The sequence below is a fragment of the Asparagus officinalis genome, chromosome 7, assembly GCF_001876935.1.
Source record: "Asparagus officinalis chromosome 7, Aspof.V1, whole genome shotgun sequence".
In the NCBI taxonomy this organism is placed as follows: Eukaryota; Viridiplantae; Streptophyta; class Magnoliopsida; order Asparagales; family Asparagaceae; genus Asparagus; species Asparagus officinalis.
Window position 1 is genome coordinate 24783650 of NC_033800.1, and position 12656 is coordinate 24796305.

A 12656-nucleotide genomic window follows, 5' to 3' on the forward strand; every position below is an offset into this window, starting at 1 on the left:
TCACCCAAACAAAGAAATAAAAATATAAATAGATAACTATATAAATAAATAAACTCTCCTCCACAAAATAAAAGTTTGTTTGGTAAAGCATAATAACTACAAATTGTCCGTTACAGGCTATATGGAGCCTGGTATTACTCACAAGAATTACTGTTCACACTGTAGTTTGTATTCAGATTATTTACGCATACAGCGAGAGGCAAATTATCGGGTGTATTTTCCAATTGATACGCAGGTTCCTTCTGATGTTTCCTCCCTAGAGAAACAAGATGGCACTGAGGTAATATTTGCTAGTCGTATCACTTTATATGTTTTTCTGGATGTCTGTTTCAAATCTTAAAGACAATCATCACTTTGCAGGTTGAATCTTTTCAGTTTATGAATACCACCACAAAAAAAAAAAAAAAAGAAAAAAAAAGGAGAAGAACAATTAGCTACTTGCATCTCATATTATTGGACTTTCTTATGATATTGTTTTAAATATAATGCTACCACTTAAGTTGCTTCGATGTAAATATCTAAACATATAAAGGTGCTGCATGATTGTTTTCAGTACATAAGGAAATATAATTAGATAGTCATATAACAATATCGTCTTGCTGTAAGATTATTCTCGTGTCACGGGCAGTGAGGTTGTGATATGTTGACAATTAAAATATGAATGGTAAGGTTTTGTTAAGTTTACTGTAATGGCCTGCTTTGGCTCCAATCAGGTCATGTTTTTGTTCGACTACGTTCAGGCCATGAAATTTCATTCATCTGGAGGATAAAATAGCTAGACTTTATCCCTTCCCTTCCGCCGTATTTGGCATTCTTCTAGTAACTAAACTATATCAAGCCATGTCTTTTTTCCTTCAAAATCTTGGAGCCGAAGAGAGCTTGATATTAAAACCCAAGAGTATGAAATAATGTGTTTTTAAGGGAAAAATGCATTGCCGTGAGAAAAAATTGAGATACACCTGTAAATATCCTTACATATTGTTGTTTTCAACAGTTTCCTATATGGTTCTATGCATAGTAAATTAACATTAATATGTTATGAAAATCTTCTTAGCTAGTCTTCGTTTCATCAAATGAAAGAGGTAATGGGACTAGCGATGCCTGTCAGCATCGTTCATATAGGTGAGCGTCTGGACACATTATTATGATACTGTCTTCAAAGGATCATGTATCTGATCCAATGTGCTTTAGGCATTTTATTGAATAACAAAAACTTCAAAAATTAATGTCCACTTTTTCACTTATGACTGCAGGGAAATGGAACAGATGGTCCATCTTCTTCTAGGATTTTCAACTCTGACCTTCCAAATGTTTATTCGCATAGACCAGATGATGATGAATATGAGGAGTATTGTTTTGATGATTTCTCAGATATACCTTCCAGGATGGAAGATGAAGAAAGGGTAGGTTGCCAGACACTATCAGATCTCATATCTGAACTCTTATTTTGACTCTTCTTATTTCTTTTCAAGTTATATTATATTTTATATTATATTTTACTGCTGTGTGTCCTTTCTTTCCTTTTCTCCTTAAAGATGTCTTGCTCTCGCTATCACACTTCTTATTTCTTTTGAATTTTTAATGATGCATGCTGCAACTGGTTTCTGTCTTGCCAACTTTTTCTTCTAGAAGAGACTTATTGTTTCCATTGTCATACATTTCTTATTAATAGCTGACACCAGATGAGCATAAGCTAAAAACATGCATGAATGACACACATTGAAATTTACGTCAAATAGAGCCTACTGTTTATTAGTTATCTGTTTAACTCCTATCTCTTGAGCTTAAACATTTTATCTATTAACTGAAAAGTGAACGTGCATGAATGACACACATTTTATCTGTTTAACTCCTATCTCTTGAGCTTAAACATTTTAATAATTCATTTTATCTGTTTAACTCCTATCTCTTGAGCTAAAAACATGCATGAATGACACACATTTTATCTGTTTAACTCCTATCTCTTGAGCTTAAACATTTTAATAATTCATTTTCCTTATTAACAATTCATGATAATTTTTCTTATTTTTTATTAGATTTTACTTTGCTTTTGTGCTAAGGGCCTGTTTGGTTCAATAGAGGGTAGGAATAGGATTAGGAATCCTATTTTATTTATGGATTCCAACCTAATCCATAAAATTTTTATAGATTTATGAAATCCCATTTTTTTGCATTCTATGTTTGTTTCACCCAATGAAAAAATAGAATCTCACTTTTATAGAAACCCTCCAATTCCTAATATCTAGTTTGGTTCATAATGATATTTTTCAGGGATCAACACTGTAGCAACAGCTAGCTCACTGATAACCACAAGCTCCAAATAACAGCCAAAACCCCACAACGTTATGAGCTATGCATGCTAAAAAACAGCAACAAACCCAAAGGCAATGAGCTACACAAGCTCCACCTGACAACCATAACCCCAAAGGCAAGGAGCTACACAAGCTCAAAAAAAAAAAAACAGCAACAAACCCAAAGGCAAGGAGATACACAAGCTCCAAATAACAGCCAAAACCCCACAAATACAAGGAGCTACACAAGCTCAAAACAAAACAGCAACAAACCCAAAGGCAAGGAGCTACACAGGCTCCACCTGACAACCAATAACCCACAGCAAACACGTGCTCATTTGGAGCAATAAACCCAAAGGCATAGCCAGCAGGATGTGCTTGATTGAAGTCATTAATGAAGGCTCCAAAGAAAACCTGCATATATTCAATTGACAAAAGAGAACAAAAATCATCAACTAAACAATTATGTGAACTAGTTAGGTTCATACAATTATGAGAGATGAAACCATCAATAAAGTAAAGGCTGGTATATATATCGAAGTAGCATTAGAAAAGAAGATAACAAAAAAATACCAATGCATATTTTGAAGTGCCTTACAAATATTCATGCCCGCAATAAATAAAAGTGTCGAAATCATACCAAACATCAATACCCAAATGACAAAATCATCAACCAAAAAAATGACAACACAAAAGAGAAGCATATAACAAGTAATACGCAAGGCATAAGGGGACTAATTATTTATATGTCAACTCTATTTCAGAAATAAAAACTCACACAAAACAACCCCATATAAACATATGCACAAATATAGCTTAGTTGTATAAGTTCTTGGACTCATAAATAGCTTCATATGGGCATCTTTTATCAGCTGCATATTATGTTGATTGCAGCAATGCAATATACAATCCTATACTAAAGAAAAACATAAACAAATCTTCTGATAGGAAGTACATTCAGAAGTGCAGCAGATATGTAAAGCTACACTTTGTTTGCGTCTACCAAGTATTGTGCTCATTTCATAAAGTAATAAGATGTCGATAATAAAATAGTAATGAAAGTTAGACACCTTTGCACTGGCAAGTATTTTAACCATTGGCCGGAGATTTGATCAAAAATTAACAAAGTCAATTACAAAATAGTGTAAAAGTATAGCAATCAGTTAACCAAATGGTAAGACAACCCAATGAATCATAGTTACACTCTGTAACAAATGGTAAGACAACCCAATGAATCATAGTTAACCAAATCACAGAGAAATAAGAACATGATTTGGAGATTTCCAAGCAAAATACCCAGAAGCATAGCAATCAGTTATCTGGTTTCCTTATAGCTTTCACAGAAAATGTAATCTAAGAAGTATCCAATAAAATATATACATAAGTATGTGCCCAAGATTATAACTTTTTTTTGAGAAGAAATTGTAATTTCTCAAACTTGCCCAAGCTTCACACAGAAACAATCAAGCACAATCCAAATAAACTCAGTTTGTGGACATAATCAGCCACTAAAATGTCTAAAATTGGTCTAATTTCACACCCAACTGAACTATGATATAATTCAAACATTACAAAGCCTAATCATAATTCAAATCCCTTCCCACCAATTCTACTCATGATTTCTTCCATACACATCAACACAAGCTCAATATTTCTAATCAAGATCCTAAAATTTCCTGACCCATAACGAAATCCTATGAAATCAAGCAGAAAAAAGAAAACCAGCATGAAAAAAAAACAGATTTTGAGTGAGGAAATCGTGAGAAAATTTCAGTCCATTACCTGAATCCATTCAACCTTAAATACCCAGAAATTGCTTTCCTCTGAACAGAAGTAGCAGATATCAAACTGAACCCAAAAGCTGAGAGAGAGAGGAGCGATCTCAGATGAAATAAGAGGGGAAGCTGAGAGAGAGAGGACCGATTCCGCCACCCGCGCCGTCGACTCGAGTACCAGCCTCGACCACGCAAAAAAATCGACGAGCAGCGGGAGAAGAGAAGCGAAGAAGAGGCGCGAAGAAGAGAGAGCTGAGGCGGGAGAAGAACAGCGGGGAAACCATGGTTCAATCAAAACTAAGGTTTCGAAGATTAGCAATCGGAATAAGAAGCCAGCGGAGCATTGTCAGAATTTTGGCCCAATTCCTCTCAAACGGAGAGGATTTGGGATTCCTGAAATATACACTGTTTTGGCCACTTTATAGATTAGCAAATCCATAAATTTTTTTTGAGCCAAACTCAAGATTAGGATTTATTTGGAATCCTTTAATTACGAAAATGCCACTGTCAGGCCCAAATATCATTCCTATTCCATAAAATTTGTGAAACAAACAGGCCCTAAGAGCCTTAAATTTTCATTATAAACAGATTTGATAAATTATTGTTGCTCATTAGACAAACCAGTAGACATTTCTTCTTAACAAAGGAAACCACATCTCTCTTTTGCTCTGGTTTCCAGGGTTCTGTAATCTTGTCATTTCCCCTTATCTGGATGTTGCACAGGTTTTGATGCTTGCTTCTTGGTAGAGTGGACATGAAGTAATTTACAATATTTTAGGATTGCTTTTCCTCTCCCATGCACATAACATAAGCTTTTGTAATCACTGTGAATGTGCTCTTTCACGGAGAGATTTGTTGCCAATTCATAAGACTATTACCATCAGTTGAGATCCTTCAGTGAGCTTTCTTGTTTTGTGGAATTTTGCCTATGCAACCTAACTTCATTTGGACAGAACAGAAGCCATGTAGATGGGAAAGGTGGTGACTTTAATTCCCTTTGGATGCAGATGATTATGGAAGCCATTATAGAATCCTTGAAAGACATGGAGCTGAGACATCCTGAAGAAAACATGCAGTCCAATGTAGATACAACTCCAAATGATCCATCATCAAATTGTATGCAAACTTCAATAAGAGAATTTAATGGAACAAGTGATACCATCTCAACAAACTCCAACATGGAATCAACCGGGGTTCCAGTACCCATCACGATCAAACCTTGTGATACTGACAAGTCATCAGACATGAAAGGTTCTTCAAATAGCAGAAGCTTTTCTGGTTGTGCTCGGAGCTCAGAATATGGAAGCGGATCATTGCAGCAGGATGCAGATAGAAGTGATGAGACACCAGCCAAATTGATCACACAAAAGAGCCCATCAAGCCATGCCATCGAAGGTTTGGCACACCGTTGGCGTCTAAACTTCTTCAAAAGCAACAGATGAGCTGAGGCAGGTTGTGTATAACTGTATTGGTATATGTATTAATCAAAAACTTAGTTCTCTACTTTAGTGTGCTCTACTTGCGTGATTTGAGTGATTTGAGTATATACTGTAATTTATTTACCCCTTCGTCTCCACTATCGCCATTGTTTTGCATATATGTTGTTCATCGTTGTGAAAAGAAAGAATGCAAGTCATCTTGGTAATTTTTTAATTTTTTGTGAAAATGTATATAAGGATTTTCATCCTTGCTCTCTTTTAATTAATCTTTTGCACACAAATAGTTGTATTTGGGAGAATTTTCTATAAATACTAGTTAATGGAATTACTTTCTACTACGCTACACAAATAATTCTTTCTCCTTTTTTTTAAAAACATTGGTTTCTTGTTCTAGCCGTTCCATCCAAACTAAAGATTTCTTCTGTGATTTTATGATAAAATAAACAATAAATTACTTTTCAATAAACCAAGGTAAATCTATGGAAAAGGTTTTTCTTTTCTTTTTTCCTGGAAATGAATTTCTTATGTATCTTGCAGGTAAATTAACCAGTCCTAAGAAATAAATTAGGAGTATAGACTTTTTGAAGATCCAAATTTGTTGGACTTTTCTTGACTGACATCATCCATGACAAGGACTAGTAGCATCCTCCAAAACCAACTGTTTAATACCATAAAAAAAAGACTAGATACAATTAATTAAGCGGACAAATTTTTAAAACCATCCCTTTTTAAAATTTATTTATAAAAAACGGCCTATTTCAACTTTAATTACAAAAACAGACCCAGTTGGATGAAACTGGGTCTGTTTTTGAAAAAAAAAATTTTAAACTTCACGGGAGTTGAACTCCCGTGAAGTTTTGTTATGAGAAAAAACTTCACGGGAGTTCAACTCCCGTGAAGTTTGAATTTTTTTTTTCAAAAACAGACCCACTTTCATCCAACTGGGTCTATTTTTGTAATTAAAGTTGAAAAGGGTCTTTTTTTGGGAATAAATTTCAAAACCGGATGATTTTGAAAATTTGTCCTTAATTAAGCACTATCCCTGTCGCTCAACTCACAGGAATGGAGCGTTCTCGGGCCATCTCCAACGGGCCTCTAAAATGGCAATGGAAACTCTTCAACCACTCTCTAAATTTGGAGGGTGAAGAGAAAATTTGGAGAGTCTCTTCATGTTTTATTAATTACAACTTTACCACTTTTAACTATTTAATTTCTTAAAAATTACTCATTTGCCATCATTCTTAGTAATTTAAATTAGATGTTTAACTTCAAATAAATATAGTTAGAAAATTATTAATCTAATATTTGAAATCATTATATATTTGAAAAGGTCTCGTTGAGATCTTTAAAATGAAACTAAGATTAATTTATTTTAGTATTATTATAACATTATTAATTTTTAAATAAATTATTAATTGTCTGTTATCATATTTTATGTTTGAGGTTTATGTTTGTGACCTATGGTATGTTGTATTAGAGGTTCATATTTGCTTTCTTGTTCTATCGATGTATGCTTTGTCACTGTTATTTCATATTTTTTTTAATATGTTGTATTATATTATTAATATTAGGTTCATTTTAAAGCTCTCATCGACACCTTTATAATGTTATAATTTTTTTCTAAATAAATTATTTAAAATAAAATTATTAATGTAAACTATATCCAACATTATTAATTTATATGAATTTTTTGATAAAAAATAAAAAGGAAAACATTTGGAGAGTGTGGGTTAAAGCAGCTCTCGAAATTCCACTCTAAATTAGAATATTTCTAGAATATTCTAATTTGGAGGGTGAATTTTGGAGGGCATAGTTCCTTCTTCCTCTTCATCTCCCTCTCCTTCCTACTCTCCCTCTACCTCCTCTCAAAAAATACCACCATCAACAACAAAAACAGCCCAAAAAAATTCAACATTAACACTACACCTTACCCCGTCCTCGGCCACCTCCCCCAATACATCAACAACCGCCACCGCTTCAATGACTGGATGACCGAAATCCTCGGCGCCGGCCCCACCAAAATATTCGCCCTCTGCCGCCCTGGCAACATGCGCAACATGCACCTTCACCGCCGACCACGTCAATGCCGAGCGCATCCTCAAGTCCAACTTCCGCAACTTCCCTAGTAAGGGCCCTGATGGAATTTGAAGAACACAACCCTCTACACAAAGGAAACTTTTATTGATAGAACACTAGGGAGTATAATACTTGCTCTTACAAGAGCACCTCACTTTCACATAACTTTTTATTTTGGTGAACACTCACATAAGCCTACACTACACACTCAAGCTTTCAAGTTTACTTCTTGCTTGCTTGCACAAATAGGAGCCCAAGACCCCTATTTATAGTTGTTTAAGAGGGCTAGGAAGTGTGTAGAAGAGTTAATCCTAGCCTTACATTAGTAAGAAGTTTCTATAAGAATAAATACTAACCATACACTCGTATCTTCCTAGAAACTTCTTGGTAGATATTTTGTAGGATGTTACTAGAAAGAAGTTCTAGAAAGTTGTTCTAGAATAATCTAAGTTGGTGAGGAATTCTAATACTCCCCCTCATCACCAACTTTCATTTCTCACAAGTCCAAGCTTCTTCTTAAGCTTCAAAAATGTTTCTGTCTTTAGTGGCTTGGTGAAGATGTCAGCGATTTGGTCTTCAGACTTACAATATGTCAGCATCACGGTCTTCCTTTTAACTTGATGTCGGATGAAATGATATCTTGTCTCTATGTGTTTGCTTCGTCCATGTGCTACCGGATTTTTAGCAAGTGCAATAGCTGATTTGTTGTCGATGAGAATCTCTGTCGGTGCTTCTTGTTGGTGTTGCAACTCCTTCATTAAATTTCTAAGCCATATCGCTTGACATGCACCTGCAGATGCAACAATGTATTCCGCTTCGTAACTTGATAGAGCAACAACTGACTGCTTCTTTGATGACCAAGAAAAGGCTGCTGATCCAATGCTGAACATGTAGCCGGATGTACTCTTTCTTTCATCCAAGTCTCCCCCATTGTCACTGTCGGTGTAACCGACTAGTCTTGGATCTACATTTTGTGAGTAAAATAATCCTTCATTAATGCTTCCTTGAACATACTTGAGAATCCTCTTGGCCACCTTGAAGTGTTCTTGCCTTGGCTCCTCCATGAATCTGCTCACCAGTCCAACTGCAAACATTATGTCGGGTCTTGTGATGGTCAGATACCATAGGCTTCCGACTAAGCTCTTATACAAAGTTGGATCAATAGAGATTCCTGGTGAGTCTCTCCTCATCTTCACTCCAACTTCGACAGGAGTTACAACTGGTTTGCAGTTGTTCATGTTGAACTTCCAAATGATCTCCTTTGCGTACTTTTTCTGAGAGATGAAGATTCCTCTCTCAGATTGCGACACTTCTACTCCAATAAAGTATGACATTTCTCCAATCAGTCATCTTGAACTCCTTGATCATGTTCTTCTTAAACTCCTCGAACATTTTTGGATTGTTACCGGTGAAGATCATGTCGTCCACATAGAGACATATTATCATAATGTCTCCATCCTTCTTCTTGGTATAGAGAGTGCTCATACGGACTCTGCTGGAATCCGTTCTTCTGGAAGTATGCATCGATTCTAGCATTCCATGCTCTGGGTGCTTGCTTCAGTCCATACAATGCCTTCTTCAGCTTGTAGACCTTGTCTTCTTGATTTTTCATCACATACCCAGGTGGTTGCTCGATGTAGACTTCTTCTTCTAGATAGCCATTAAGAAAGGCTGACTTCACGTCCATCTGATAGATCTTCCACCGGTTTTGTGCTGCCAATGCGATAATGAGTCGAATGGTGTCGATCCTCGTGACTGGTGCGAACACTTCTTCATAGTCAACTCAATGAGTCGAATGGTGTCGATCCTCGTGACTGGTGCGAACACTTCTTCATAGTCAACTCCTTCTCGCTGATTATAGCCCTTTGCAACAAGCCTAGCCTTGTACTTCTCGATTCCGCCGCCTTGATTTGTCTTTTGTCTTGTACACCCACTTTACTCCAATGGGTTTATGGCCTTCAGGTAAGGTGGTGAGCTCTCATGTGTCATTTCTCTTGATTGCCTCAATCTCATCATCCATGGCTTTTCTCCACTTGTCTTCTTGAGCAGCTTCTTCATAGCTGACCGGATCACATTCTACAAACAAGCAGAATAGTGTGTAGTCATCCATCATCTCGACTGGTTCTGTATCGTCGTACAGATCTCTTAGACTTCTCGTCCTCCTTGTTGCTCCCCCTAAAGAGCTTCCTTCACTTGAGTTGGATGGTGATGATGTCGGCATCGATGTTGAGATTGATGGAGCTAGACTATTTGGTGGACTTTGTTATGGTCTTCCAACCTCCTGCAAGTCATCATCATTATCTTCAAAGAACATACCTTTAATGTTTTTGTCTTCATCGGTCCATTTCCAATAATCTTCTTCATCGAACTCCATGTCTCTTGAAATGATCATCTTCTTTGTAACTGGATTGTAGAGCTTGTATGCTTTTGTCCTCCTCTTGTACCCAACGAATATGCACTTTTCTCCTCGATCGTCCAACTTCTTTCTTTTCTGCTCCGGGATGTGTGCATATGCAATACACCTAAACACCTTCAGGTGGTTAACACTTGGCTTAATGTTGCTTCACATCTCCAATGGTGTCTTAAACTTGATGCTCTTTGTCGGACATCGGTTGAGGAGGTAAACTGCACAGTCCACGGCTTTAGCCTAGTAAGTCTTTGGCAGGTACTTGCTCTTCAACATGCTTCTGACCATATCAAGAATGGTACGATTCTTCCGCTCTGCTATGCCATTCTACTGTGGTGTGTAGGCGGCAGTGAGTTGATGAATTATCCCGTACTGCTTGTTGAAATTGTTGAATGCCTTCGAAGTGTATTCTCCACCTCGATCTGATCGGAGCACTTTGATGTGGTACCCACTTTGCTTTTCTACTATCTCCTTGAATTCTTTGAATTTCTCCAGAGCTTCGGATTTCTCCTTCAGGAAATAAACCCAAGTTTTTCTGCTATAATCATCAATAAATGTGAGAAAGTACCTATTTCCTCCAAGAGAGACGACTTCAAATGGTCCTGCAATATCTGTGTGAATCAATTGGCAGCTCTGTTGCTCTTATTGACTTTCCAACTTCAAAACTTCTTCTATGTTGCTTGCCCTTCATACAACCTTCACATAGCTGGTTCGGATGATTGATTTGCGGCAATCCTTTCACCATTTTTTCCTTCCACAGAAGATTTAGGCCACTGAATGCGAGATGCTCGAATCTCAAATGCCAGAGCCAAGACTCATCCTTCATAATCATCTTTAATCACTTGACAGGGTCAGTATGAATATTTAAGGTAAACAGTCTATTTCGAGACGTGTTCACCTTTGCAATTACTTCATTTTTATTCTTGATAGTGAGGGCAATGTCTTTTAGATGTATATCATAGCCTCTTTCAAGGAGCTGGCCTAGACTCAAAATATTATTTCGTAGTGCTGGAACATAATAGACGTCAGAGATGTACCTATTCTCGCCCGTCTTTGTCTGGATCATTATCTTGCCCTTGCCTTTTACTAGAATCTTTGACTGATCTCCAAAGGTGACATCTTCTTGTACCGTCTCGTTCGGTTCGGTAAAACTCCTTGATGCCGCACATGTGGTTACTAGCACCTGAATCCAGCTACCAGATATCTTTATTCTTGCTTTCACTCTCCTGGTACGTCAGCAAGACTGTTGAAGTGTCTTGCTGCTCCCTTTCTACAAAGTTACTTCTTTCTGCCACTTGATTTGATTTCTCCCAACATTCGCAGCTGAGATGGCCGTATCTCTTACATTTGTAACACTGTGGCTGAGATCTATTGATGCGGCATAATTATGTACCAAAATTGCAAGTGCACAATTTATCAAGTTATAGTATAAAAAATATCGATCCAACGAGGAAGGTGATTTTAAGAGATTATTAGAAATGATTCTTATATTTTGTGCGTGACAATTAGGAATAAGGAATAAGTGTGATTGTGATGAGTGGTTGTTTTGATTTATGTGCAAGAGATAATAAATTGAATTTTAGAGAAGAAAGAATCAAAGAATAAATAAAATCACAAGGCAAGAAATATGAATTAATAAAATCAAGAAATAAAACTAAGAATGAAAAGAAAATTTAAGAAAGTCAAGATGGAGGATTCAAAAGAGGTAAGAAATCTAGAATATAATCCACTAACCAATTTCAATTACAAAATATAAACTATTCTCTTTTTATCATATTTCAACCTAGATTTATTAAGCATAGATTATCAAACCATTTAAGGAAAGTGTAACCTATAAAATTATCATCTAAGTCAAAATTACTATTCATGATAAGAACAACAACATGATAATAATCCTAGAATTCATAAGCATAACCTATCAAACCATTTAAGATAAGCATAGATTATCAAATTCTTCTTCTACCGATTAGTTCTCTAGTTGATTATCCTAAACATGAACATTTTAAGTGCAAGAGAATAATTCATACAATATAAAGGAAATTAGACTAGTTTCATATAATTCTAAACTTCCTACAAGAATTAAATTCACATCTTTAAGAAATAAAAACAAGAAAAAGAAGACTAATTACAAAATTAAAAAGAAAAGAAAAATCTAAACTATGAACAAGAAATAAATCTAATTACAAAGAAAATAAAAATCTAAACTACAAAATAAATTGCAGAAATTAAATGCAAGAAAAATAAATCTACTCTACAAATTAAAGTGCAAAAAGAAAATAAAAAAGACAAGAAAGTAAATCTACACTACAAGCATGAATTTAAATCTAACTAATAAGCAATAATAAAGAAATTACTAAAAAGAAATAAAAGAGAAAAGAAATGCAAACCTTCAAATTGCTCTTCATCTCCATCCTCATCATTCAACAAAGAGGAGAAAGAACAAATTTAAAGAGGAAAAAATTATTTTTATTAATTGCAACTAAAGTTATAATTTTTGGAAGGCCTTCTCAATTAAGAGTAGCTCTCCTCTTCAAAAGGAGTTTACAAAATTTTCACACTCTAACCCCTCACTCTCTATCCCTATTTATAGTAAACATCAGTGAATGAGAGCCATTGGATTTGTCTTGAGCCCCAAGCAACTATCTCCACCTTTGAATTTGCTTTTTGA

At 35.8% G+C, this 12656-nt stretch overlaps 1 protein-coding gene across 3 annotated transcripts in view; it reads left to right on the plus strand.

Annotated features, from left to right (window-relative positions):
* The window catches only part of LOC109847549 (uncharacterized protein YqkD-like), a 17684-nt gene extending 11967 nt beyond the window's left edge, over positions 1–5717 (plus strand). For 2 of the 3 annotated variants that reach the window (XM_020416782.1, XM_020416781.1), the window contains exons 12-14: positions 236–280; positions 1254–1403; positions 5074–5717. In XM_020416782.1, coding sequence (XP_020272371.1) covers positions 236–280; positions 1254–1403; positions 5074–5508 — 630 coding nt within the window. In that variant the 3' untranslated portion in view covers positions 5509–5717. Of the gene's footprint in view, positions 1–235; positions 281–1054; positions 1123–1253; positions 1404–5073 lie in introns of all 3 variants that reach the window. The other variant, XM_020416783.1, reaches the window with a different exon arrangement.